The sequence below is a fragment of the Lonchura striata genome, chromosome 6, assembly GCF_046129695.1.
Source record: "Lonchura striata isolate bLonStr1 chromosome 6, bLonStr1.mat, whole genome shotgun sequence".
Taxonomy (NCBI): domain Eukaryota; kingdom Metazoa; phylum Chordata; class Aves; order Passeriformes; family Estrildidae; genus Lonchura; species Lonchura striata.
This window is the reverse complement of record NC_134608.1, coordinates 37,279,648-37,292,779: the sequence shown is the minus strand read 5'-3', so window position 1 is coordinate 37,292,779 and position 13,132 is coordinate 37,279,648. Positions and strand designations below refer to the sequence as shown.

The 13,132-nt window shown below is 37.1% G+C and overlaps 1 protein-coding gene across 1 annotated transcript in view; it reads right to left on the bottom strand.

Annotated features, from left to right (window-relative positions):
- LTK (leukocyte receptor tyrosine kinase) overlaps positions 1-13,132 on the bottom strand; it is a 90,027-nt gene that overhangs the window by 49,934 nt on the left and 26,961 nt on the right. The window contains exon 2 of the mRNA XM_021533465.3: positions 1,183-1,296. Coding sequence (XP_021389140.3) covers positions 1,183-1,296 — 114 coding nt within the window. The remainder of the gene's footprint in view (positions 1-1,182; positions 1,297-13,132) is intronic.

The following is a 13,132-nucleotide window of genomic DNA, read 5'->3' as shown; positions in this document are numbered from 1 at the left end:
CTTCATTAATAACCTGGACAAGGAGATACAGTGCACCCTCAGCAAGTTCACAGAGGTTACAAAAGAGAGAAGCAGGTGACACACCACAGGGCTGGGTCACCACACAGAGCAGTCTCAACAGGCTGGAGGGAGATAGGAACCCCTTGAAGAAAAAGCCAAGTCCTGCACCTCGGGGGTATAACCCCATGTACCAGCACGTGCTGGGGGCTGACTGGCTGAAAAGCAACCAAAGAGAGGGGCTTTGGGAGTGTGGTGAACAACAAGCTCTTTGTGAGCAAGCAATGCACCCTTGCAACAAAGGCAGCCAACAGGCTTCTGGGCAGCATTAGGAAGAGCATTGCCAGTAGATCAAGAGAGGTGAGACCACAGCTAGAGTGCTGTGCTCAGCTCTGGTCTCCTTAATGCAAGAGACATACTGACCTACAAGAACAATCCAGCACAGGTCCTGACTGAGGGGCTGGAGCATCTTGCATAAGAGGAGAAGTTGGCACAGCTGGGGTTGTTCAGTCTGAGTATAGTCAGGGGGATTTCACCAATGTGTATGAACACTTTGATGGCAGGGAACGAAGTGGAAGCTAGGCATTCTCAGTAGTGTCCACTGACAGGACAAGAGGCAGGGAACACAAGTTAGTAAACCTCATAGCTCATTTGGTTTTCACAATGCCTTAAAAATAAAAGTCCATTTGGAAAAAAGCTTCATTCGGTATCCAAATAGATTGTTTGTTCTATAGTAGTGTGAAAGCATCTTCGTTAATTAACTTTTATTTCAAGAACTCCCAATCCCAAATCTTGTGGATTTCAGTGTGCTGATGGAAATTATTTTATTTTTCCTTCCTTTTTCTTTCTTTTCCCTCTTCCATGTTGAGGATTTTTTTTTTTTTTTTTTTTTGGTTTATTGAGCATGGAGGCAGTAAGTTTCTTCTGTGAAGGGTTGCTTGGGGTTATTTGTGGTTTGGTTTGCTTGCTATGTTTTGGGTTTGGGATTTTTTTAAAATTTTGTTTAATACAGAAATAAGGAATTCCCCTCAGTTTACACTGGCCTTTCTAAGTCATTGCTCTACTTGCAGTTAGAAATACAGTGCCATAACTTTCTGGTAAGAAGTGCTTGTAACTGCCAGCACCTCTCACACCTAGATTCTGAAGGAGAAATTAGGAGGATGTAAGGAAGAGGACTTGTGGTACCTGGTGTAGAAGGCTGATGCAATGAAACCATCCTATTTTTTATCAGGGAGATCTTCTGAGTTGGATTTGGTGAAGAAGAGTTTTCTTCATGCAATCCAGAGCAGAAGACAACAGCTATAACAAAATAAAAAGAGGAAGGCATGTGCTTGATGTTGCTTTACAAAACTCTGCTCCCATATCATAAAGCATGCGCATATATATAACAAAGCCCTCCTGCATCACTCTTACCTTTGTTGCAATGATTTGGTGCAGTACCATCCTGATGTCTCCAGCACAATTCATACCAACAACAGATATTTTATTTATTTAACCTGTGCATGTGAAAATACACAAGTCCTGAACTAAGCAGTACTTTGTATCTAATATTATACCTGGTCTTTTCTAGAAGTCATAAACAAGTTGGCAAAACCAAACATATTTGTTGTCAAAAGGTTTTCACAGGCAGCAAGATGCAAAATTAATTGCTTTCAAACCTCAGCCATTTGGGTTATGGGTTCAGCAATATAAAAATATCAAATTGTGTCAGAGGGGACAGGAATCTTATTAACATGAATTGCAATTGAGAGAAGGATGTACAGACATGCCATTGAAAACTTCTAAGGTATTTTCAGCAGAGGTTATTTGAACAATAATACTATGAAAACTTGCATCACTATCTATAAAAAGAAAAATCCTAAAACTTGAACATATCTTCATGTATACTCACGATTGCATATAATTTTTCAGCAATACCTGGTCTGATTTTGAATTGCTGTAACAATTTTAATGTTAGTGTATATGACAATGCACCACACAGTAATTAAAATGCTGTGAAATGTTCCATAGCATGAAAATTCTGCATCCTTCCATCTTTTACTATGTTACTAAAGACAGCAATTTAAGGAGTTCCAAGAAAGAGTAATTTTAGAGCAGAAGAGCATTATGCTGCAGGAGACACATGCTGTACTGATGACAGATTTGGTGTCTCCAGAGATCAATTGTCAAACACTATATTTTTTTCCTGCCTCTGTTTCCAAATATTTAGGGACATTAATATTGAAAAAGTTGATTTTGCACTGCATATAAGACACAGGTACTGCCCTGATAAGCAAGGTATCTTCAACAACAGGATGAAAATGGGAATTATGTCACCAGAGTTTAGCCAGCCATATGAAAGTGTTGTCTTATGAAAAATCCATGCTAATAAACAATCATACATTGCATATTAAAAGAAATTCTGCTATGTAAAGGGATTTTGACAACTGAAGTCTGCTCCTCCCAATTTATGTTGTGTCTTTTGAGATATTGCTCAGTTCTCTATCTCCCGATCTTCGCTCAGCACTGCTGTAGCTTCAGTATTTACTTCCCTTAGGGTTTTCTGTAAAGTCTGTTCCACCCACTCATCTCCTCACACACTCCAAGCTGCTTGTATTTTTTGGAAATAGCCTGAGTATCATGGGACCTACAAACATAGTACAGTCATAGCAGAAGTTCTGCTAGAGACATTTTTCCTGATACAACTAAAACAAAATATTTGGCGCAGTCACACCCCACCCCCCTCCCCTACAAACACCTTTGGGATGTTCCTCTTGTTTTTCATTAGCAAGCAATTAATTTTTTCAACTTCTTCAATTAAATTGAAAAATCTAGCATACATAGTCACTAAGATGCTTCTGATAATCCCACATTGTGTCCTCTCACACATATTTGCATGTAATTTTTGTATGACATAAATTTCAGCAGGAAAAAAAATAATGACAATTACTTTTCACGTCCATGATTTCTCTATCTTGATCAGCAAAAGTAAATTGTTTAAGTGAAAAGAAATATAAGATGGAGAGGAAGGAGATTTGTGATTTTAAGTTAAGTCTCTAATCAAGGAACATAAAGTGATCAGGAAGAAACAGTGTGATATTGAACTGTCACAGGCAAAAGATGGGATCTTTTAACAGCACAGCACAAATCCATCTCTTTTTCAGTGAAATACGAAACCTCCACCACTGAGAAAAAAAAAACCAATAAGATCCCTGCAGGGGTGATTTTTCTCTTGCATCTTGCTGTTACCTTGCAGAAGAGAAGAAAATTACAGAAAATACTTACAGAAGTCCTGATGGGAAATCAATTCTAGATCAGCAAGACATCTTTCTGATAAAACAGGAATTTCCTTTAGAGCACTTTCTAGTTGTATTCTCCATCTAATATCAAAATAGCAACTCTATTTCTCACTATTTCTCTGAGAAGATAAACTAATATGCAGACTAATAGCTGTTAGGAAGTCACTCCAAGCCTGAAAGACTCTTTATTTGCTATCTATTCAAGTATTTTTCAATGATCCTAAAGCTTCCACCCATAATAAACAGTCTCTCTTGTTCACGAGTATTTACAACCTTAAGTTATTAACCTTGCTCTTCGAAATGTCACTGAGATCTCCTGCTACTTGCTATTAAACTCTCTTATTCTTTGCTCACTAGTTGGTTCAGCCCCAAGTCCCTTGCTTACTTCATCACTCTTGTTGCACTCTGTCTAGACAGATTGCAGGTAATGGTCAAAAGGGAACAACACAATAAAATACAGTTTTTCCAAGGCTTACAAGATGCTAGTTCAGGGTCTTCTAGAGCCCGCTCCAGTTTCTCAGGGATAAAGGCAGAAAGGCAGACATCAGTGTACACTAATGTTATGCTATACAGAATAGCTGTTCTCTCTCTCCTGAGATCTCCTTGTTAATCCATGAACCTATCTCATCACACATTTTGGCCAAAATAAATTATTTTATTCAATTGTCTACCATGACATTAAGTGTCTCTGTGACATATTTCCTTCCGGGACATGTATTCCCACCCTCCACTGTATTAGTTCTCTTTAAGATACTTAATTCCACTGGTGAGTTGAATTCTGTCTTTTTTTCCCTACCTTAATCTGTAAATTATTGGCAAATCATCAGTTTTAATGTTGTCTTCTGACTTACTCCTAAACTTCTAAATAGAACATAACCCAGAGCTTGCATTTACAGAAAACTTATTGGTGGAATTAATTGACAATGATTCTGGTTTGTACTTGTGTTTTAAACCAAAACATGACACAGCAATTTGCTCCAGGCACTCACTTAAGTACACATGTGGAGTTACCAATTTAAGAACGTGACTGAAGGCAGAATGTCCTACAGGACTTTTGTCACACTGGTAAACTCATTTGACAAACTGACACTGCAACAAGATGTTTTTTCAAACAAACCCTTTAGATTGACAAGTAATTATAAACCCTTTCTAGCTCTTTACATAATATTATCGTATACAAAATATTCTAGTATTTTTACTCAGACTGATGTTAAGGCAGCAATCTTCATATTACCAAGCAGTCCTACTTTGCAGGACTAGAGCAGATGTAATTAAGTATTGTCACCCAGCTTACTCCATCTCCACTTTTAAAATACTAATGCAGCATTAACTTTCTTCCAGTTCTGCAGAATTTCATCAGTATCCTGACACATTTACTGAAAATATCAACACATGGATGTGTTTCAAAGTTCCTTAACTAATTTCATTCTTGAACACAAGCTGTCTCAGCTAGTTATTTTTCAAAGTAGGCATTTTAATAACAGTTTTTTCACAATTCTTTCATTGCATAATTTATATGACAGTGAAAAATCAATTATTTTATTTTTTCCTAGAATACTAATATTTACTGAATAATTTTTCTTTTTGTCTTTATTATTGACAAACCCACCACACACATTTATGACAGATTCATATCATTGCTAAAATATTTTTGTTACTAATGCACTTGGAAATTTTCCTTAGACTTACTGCTGATTTCTTCTTAATTTCTTTTTTTTTCATCTATAGCTAAATTTTCAACTTTTCAACTTCCTTTTAGTGAAATCAATGTAGTATCTTCCTTATTTTTTATAACAGCATAGCCTTCCCTGTCAGCCATAGGCTTGTAGTTTTCTAGCTGTTTAAACAAGCAACTCAATTATTATCTGAATCTTTCTGTCCATGAACTTTCTTTCAACCAAGCTCCTTTGGCACTGTTTTAAATTCTGAGATATTTACCTCTTCTGGAACTACCAAAATATACCACTTTCAGATGTTATTTAGGCACAAAAGCCCATTTATTTTAAAATCTCAGCTGAAGTACATATCAGACCACTTAAATTTTTTATTCTATTTCCAAGAAAGGTGTACTCAAGCCACAACCACTTCCACTTGTTGAACATCTGAGTTTAGTTCTGAACTCAATTCTTATCTCAATTCTTTATCTGCTGAGAATGGATGCAAGATATTATCCTAACAAGTGACAGGGGAATTTTTATTCTGATACTGTCATCTATTGAAGATCTGCACATCTGCTCCCATGCTAGCAGAATGAAACCACCAATATGCCACTTTTGCTGACAGCTTCACATACACATACACACACAAGGAAAAAAAAAAAAGCCTTTTTTCCCTCCCCTTACACACAACCGTCATTATATCATCCAGATCTTTAGTTGGGTTTGACAGTGTATAGCAATCATCATCAATCCCACTGATAATTATTTTACACATTATTTGACATTCAAGATCATTTTGTTCAATGGCTGGGGAAAGAAGCAATGTCATTTTAGCCATACAATGCTGTTCCGAAGTTACTTCTGTTCTTTGAATAACAGGAATTCTTCCTCCTAGTCTGAGAAATTCCAGTTTATCAGCACTATATGTTTAGAAGTTATCAATTGCATTTCACTGCCACTTGCTTACTAGCCAGCCTCATCAAGCAGTCACAAGCAGTTGGAGAACTCCTCTTTTAGCCCTTGGGGTCTTGTTTAATTTTATTCTCAATATCTTGCCTCTCTGCTAAGCGAGTGTTTTTATTTCTTGCTTTTCTATCATTTCCCTTGGCTGCTAATTTAACACCATGTGAAAAAGTCTGTCCTAACAAGTCTGGAAGTTTGCTTCCTCTCCAGTGAGCTGGAGGCCAGTCAAACTGCAGTCTCTTCTCACTGGAGAATACAGACATGCATTTCATTGACCTGAGTCTTATTCAACTTATCTGACAGAAGAATACTTAAAAACTTTTATTTGTTTGTTTGGGTTTAAACTTCTTTCCTGCTTTATATGCAGAACATGAATGGTATCCAAGAACATACCTTGCTCATCCTTCTTTGGCACCATTACAACATTTCTAAAAGTTGGTTATATTCTGCAAAACTAAACCCAGTAATTTATGCTATGGACTATACTTGGAAGCTGTCTTGGTAGATATTTACTTCTGAGAACCTTCTCAGATGTTGCAATCCCAAGAGACAGAATGCCACCTCCTTGCACACCCGCTGACAAGAATCTTCCTTGAGGGGTGGCAAGTGTATAAATCCAAAGGGATTTTCACAAACAGTAAGTCCCTGTTATAATTTTCACTTGGATTGCCAAAGATCATCTGCAGTTTCCATGACTTACTGAATGACTAGACATTTACAGTTGTACAAAATTCCTACAGTCCCCTCTCCTGCTGCTCACAGCAAGCTGCTTCCTGGCTGCCCCTAGAAATACAAAATGGTGCTTTGTCTCACATTTCCTCGCTTTCTTTATTCGGTCACTCAGTGGCCAGTTCCTTCCCTGGATAGTGGTGCTTCCTGAATCATTTTGTGCAACCACTCTTTATTCTCCCCAATGCTTTGTAGAGTGCATCCTCATCCCTTCATGCATCAAACACTTGTTTCTAACAAAATCACTGCATCTCCCTTCAATAGCAGACTTGAGAAGCTCTGGCACTAAGCACCATACATTGCAGTTTTCCACCCCTGTGCTACAGCTACTAGACAGAACTCACCCAGAAAAGATTTTGTCCATGCCATCTGTATTTTTCTCACAAACCTCGTCTATTGAATAGGACACAAGGTGACATTTCTGGGTCCTCCTCTTTATACTACTTCCCTATCTTGGTATATTGCCTTTGAATAGGAACTTGATACTTATGATTTCTTACTCAGTTTTCACTGTACACCTACTGAAATAGATCTGAATTACTGTTTTAATTTTTATTGAGAAATAGGATGCCGAAACCAATTCTTGAAATCCAAAAATACGGCATCTACTTCATCCTGCCAGTTGTGTGTTGTACACATGCATATACTTAGGTGTGCACATATTGCCACATTAACTTGGAAAGACTTCTCTTTTTATAGCTAAGCTGCTCAATATTCATATGGCTATTTTTATAACACTAACTGTTCATTATTCACAGGTAATGAGGGCTGGATTTTGCACTGTCTCACCTCTTTTTAGGCTACACAATCATATGCTGCACAACAGCACAAAGGCTTTCCAAGAACATTTGACATGCAGTGTTTGGAAGAACTCCATTCTGCTCCACTCATTATTTCCTGTCCTCTGTTCAGGCTTGGGTGAGTGGTAGAAGAGGCACCTACTGCCCTCCTGTTACCTGTGTACAGACTTGATCCTGACAGCTATCACAGGTTGTATCAATGTCAGTTATGAAAAAGAGGGATTTGTCTATATGACCTACAGTTTCATTGGCAATCAGCCCTTGTTCTTCTTGGTAGGATTCCATTGGCCTGATTACAGACTTGCACCTGAATTGGACATTGCTGGGATGACATCATGTAAAAGGTACACCTGTGTCAGAGACAGCAGAATTCCACATCCTGAACTCTTAATCTGGTACCTTTCCCTCCCTTCTCTCTCCATTCACATTAATAGAGGAAAAAAATTAAATTAAGAGATGCATAACAGTGTTTTCCCTGCAAGGAATATGGATTATCTTGGGTTCTTGAAAACTGACCAAAAACAGAAGTGGGAAAAAGAAGAAAAGTAAAAAGAAAAAAAATCAGAAGTGTTAAATGAAACAAAAAAAGTGAAATTCTTTGATTCTTCAAGAACTTTCCTTTTCAGACGTCAAAATACTTTTTCATTTTTCTGCAATAAAAATACTACCCATTCTTAAGGAAAATTTTCCTTTCTCATTGGTTAAATGTTTTAGATTAACTTTCAATGTTTTCAGTCTTGCTCACATCAGGCCACACTGGCTGTTGCCAAAATCAGAAGGATGACAAGATGGGGAGAGAGGAAGGACTCAAGCCTTTCAATCTGGCTTTGTCATTTGAGAAAAGAGATAAGAAATTGCACCCTAAGACACCTGTTCTACAGCAAATTGCCAAAGACCCATCCTCCCAGAGGGAATGCAACTTAGATGACTGACTTACATTAGATGTATTACTCAGAAATTAATAAAATTTAGGGGAATGTGCCTAGTTCTTAATGAAGCATTTCAAGCAGCTACAAAGAGCCAAGAATTCATGATTCAAATACATTTCGCCTTCCAAGGGAACAGCACTCCTAAACTGATGTGCTCTTGCACATAAATGTAGAGGGAAAAATAGAATTGGTTTATTCCTCTAGAACAGCACTTTTAGGGTTTTTAAATTGCAGCTTAAATGGAAGTATGTGAATTCACACATGCAGGGGTGACAGGCATAGTCACAAGGGAACGTGAAGGAAGATATATGAAGCCTGTGGATGCAGAGACAAAAGTAGAAGCGATGTGATCCCTCAAAAGGTTACCTGAAGCCTCACTCCCTGCTGATGACAGTAAAATGCTGTGACCATTTTCTCATGGTATGTTTTTGTATGGAAATGCCAGTTCCATTACTTAATAGGAAATACTACTATTTTCCAAATAATCAAGTGGAAAATATTACATAATTTTGTTAAGGTTGAAACTTGTCATCTTCACTCTGTAATCTGCTCTGAGTTTAGAGCTAACACTAATAGAGTGAAATTATGTAATACCTAGCTAAAGGAAAATAATGTTCTCAAAACAGAGTGTTTGCCATACTGAATTACTACTTTTGATAAAGTCAAAGCATCGATTTGGAACAATTTGTTTTGTGAAAAATGTTAAGATTATTTTAGTCTTCATCATCATTAGAAATTAAAAACTAATTCTAAAATCAGTTTCCTGTGAAAGAGAATATCTACTTTTTAACTACCTTGTATGCTAAGATGCAAAAAAAAAAAAAATATATATATATATATATATATATATCTCTACAAGTTGCCCAGATCAACAAAATTAGGTGAGGGAGAAATGGGATACCTAATTGGTAGACATCTATCCTTCAGGAGATGCTCAGCTGTCAGCTTCAGGATGCCTCTGCACTTAATAGCCTGTGGCAGGAGATCTGTTTCCCCACACTTCAACTTCCATGTAACAACACTGCAACATTTCACAGAAAAAGAGGAATTGTGTGCTAGCAAGTAAGTGAAAGAAATGCAATTTGCAGATCCAGGTCCTGATTAAATTATTACAATGAATATTAAATTGATCCTGCAGAATTAAGTTTAGAAAAAATAAAATTATTTTTCAATTACTTGATTTCACATAACATAAGTGGAGAAGACAAAAGTGACTTTAATCTGTCCTTGAGCTCCATTGATCTTCAAAGTTACTTAATGTCCCTTTCTATCTTTGTTTTACTAGCAAGAACCTTAGGAATGCTTGAAATGTATGCACTGCTTTAAGAATCCCTCAGGGGCGGTTTTGCTCACAAAGTAGCTATCCAAGCACAAAGCCACATTTCCTACACTTCGTTTTCTTTGATCTACTTTTGACACCAGGATGACTGTCAACAGCTCTTCATCATCTAAGGATTCCCCTTTGAGTACTTAACCCTTACACAGCAGTGCAGGACAGCTACAAGGATGCCCATATGTCATTAAAAGCAGATTTTTTTAATACACTCATTTGTCTGGTAACTCTTCCCAGAGAGGAACAGAGGCTCTCAAGGTGCAGCACTGTCGATCAGACACTACTCAAGAGAAGGGTCCCCATTCCCATCCTGTTATTAATGTTCTGAGCCACTGTGTGAAATAATACAGATGATGGGATCAAGCTCTTGGGGAAGGTGCTTTTAGGAAAACAAAGGAAAAGGGTGATGCAAAGACTTGGTCACTGTTGTATTATCAGTTCTCCTGGTTCACCCAGACAAGGAAGAACTAGCACAAGCCAACACTAATTTCCTTCTCCAGGTATTTTGGTCAATAAAACCTACAAGCTTTTCTCCAACATTCAATTTCTGATGAATCTGTTTGGAGATTATTGAAGGATCAGAAACTAATTTGTACATAATGGATAACTCCATCCATTTTATATCAGAAACAACATCATCTCCTAGTTTCATTAAAACTTAATAAAATCCACTCACTGCTGAAGAGCACATGGCTACCAGTGAATTCTGAAAATACTGAGAGGGTACTGGTAACAGAATAGGGATGCCTAAGAACATGCATGCTCCTGGCTGGTTCCCATGTTAATGCTCAAGGCCCCATGCAGAAACTGCATGCCAAGTGTTTCTCTATTGTTTTACCTTGAAGAAGTCATGCACAGATGTGCACTCTGCCTTCACACACAAATGTAATATTCATATGCACAAATTCATTTGGATAAGTCTGCCCAGCAGTGAAACAAGAAAAATTATTCACTACAACTCTGTTTAACAGTGAGAATACACTGAGATATTAAATTAAATACAGGATACATAAACCAACAAGCTCAACATACACAGTTGTTTCCAAAATGTGGTAGTGACAAATGCAGCCCCTTTGGGAAAGTATCAAATAACATGTTTTAAGCTGAAAAAAGGCATTTTTAAGCAAAAACAAAAGAAGTCAGATTAATACATATTATGCCATTTGTAAATACTAAGTATGCATTTTATTTGACCATAGCAATCTTTCAGAATATTGTTTGGTACTTTCCAGCTATTTGGCATACTGTATTTTCTCTTTTAAATGACAAAATCCTCCTTATGGAATCAGTAGTAATCATATAACACTTAACTTTCTCTAGATCTTTTCTTTCAGCATCCTTACTAATGATTGACTGCTTTATTAAGAAGACTAGGTTATCATTGCCTTTACCTATTATTTTTAAAATGTCCCTCCTCTCAGCTTCTTTTAATGAGAAACAAAGAGGGAAGAAGAGGAGTTATACCACCCCTACAGAAAGACCAAAGATTGAATGAGCCTGCTAATTAGTTGCTTCTACTCTTCTTTATTTAATCACTCCAGAGGCTGCCCCAGAGTTGATGTTCATCTGAATCCAAGGAGGGGCAAGTGATTAGGAAGGATCTAAATAAACCTAGCAAAAGAATAACTCATAGGTATTGCAATTCATCATTAAATAAATTAATTAATCAAACCCAAGACACTCCCTCCCTCCCCAAAAGCATCTTCAAAACAAAAAGAAGCCAACAACCCACCCACCCACATACAACTTGAACAGAATGGTTAATAAATAGGGAGGAGATACAGAGGTACCAGATATTTGATTTTTTTTTCCCTAGGAGACTGTGCAAAATGCTGTTAAACTATCAATTTTATAAGGCCACTTATATAATTACACCTGATGTTGTGCTGGTACATGAAGAACTTCTGTAAAGGAGGTAGAAAACCCTGCAACAGGAAAAGCTTCCAGCTACAATCCTCCTGACAGTACTGAAATACAGTCTGATATCAGAAGCACGATGCTTGACTTGAAGTACTGATCTGAGCATGAAAGTGTAAGAATGAGGTTCAAAACACTTATCATAACATGGCACAAATACTCTTGATTAAAAAAACATCCACAGGAGGAATCAGCAGTAGGTACAGACTACATGGGATGTAGAATGAGAGACATGCTAGAACCATGACATTATTGGTTGTCTTTGGTCTGATTCAACTAGAGATCTGTTTAGAAATGGTACCTATTATTACTGAGCTAGTCCTATTAATTTTTTTTTAGTAGTGAACTTTCACATTATTAAGAGAGCAAAACACTGTAAACTGCATTTTGATTTCTACAGTTATATGTACAGTCTCATTTTGGTTAATTAATTTGAACAAGAATTTCAAATGTACCGAGGTTAGTTGAACAAATAACAAGTATTTTGACATGATGGTTACTGCAATGTATCATTCATGACTTGCCAATTGAGAGTCACAAAAGAAAGGAGAATGCAGTTGTTACTGCCTGTACTTCATGTCTTTACCCCTGAAGAAAAATGAACTGGGAGGTAGTTAAAATATTAACATGCTGGGAAACCATAATAGCAAGACTTCACTAAGAATGTCACTTAGTTCCCCAGTTAGCAGTGAATATCAGAATTCTCAAGACACAGTCAATAGCAAACTATAAAGCGTAGCAACTGTACAATTCAGATTAAAAGAATTAGTTCAGAATTTCTAAGAGATTGTTTGGCACCAAAAAAGACAAAATAAACTCAAGGACAACCAGATTAATTTTTCTTGTAGCATCTAGAATGCTAAATACATTGTAATACTTGGTGATCCAGACTGTCAATCAGTAGCTGCCAACAAAAACACTTGTCAGCCCCAGAAATAACCCCCAACAGTGCTGGAAAGGGTCAGGGGACAAGAAACTGTGTGAAACCAAAGTTCAAATAAGTTATTGGTGCATATGGAGAATGTAGCAAACTCTGACATTGCTTTGCCAGGTCACTTTTCTGACTTTGCTGTATTCTGTAAAGTACTGGTGTGTTATGAGTGAGAAGTTTTGTTTACATTGTTTGGTAATAAAGGAAAATATCAATAGTCAGTAGGATTAGTTGCTAGTCATCTCTTTCATCTAAAAGCTTTCTACCTAGCACCAGGATAAAGATTGGCCTTTCATCAACTCTTTCACAGAATTTCTCCTTTATCTCAGCTAGATTCATTGGCAAGTTTCCTACTTGTTCCCACAACAGCATCTACTAGAGTTTGGACAGAATACCTGACTTCAAAATATTTCACCAAGGTACAGCTGCAATGTTAACCTTTTTTGTCAATATGGAGAAGCATACCAGAAAGGTAACAAATACTAGTTAACAAATAAAGAATATAGGGCACTGAAGTTCAGGGGAAGAGGAAGATGTGGGTAACAAGAACCTTGTTATCCAAACACGTGTGTTTCTATAACCAGGGGAGGAATGTGA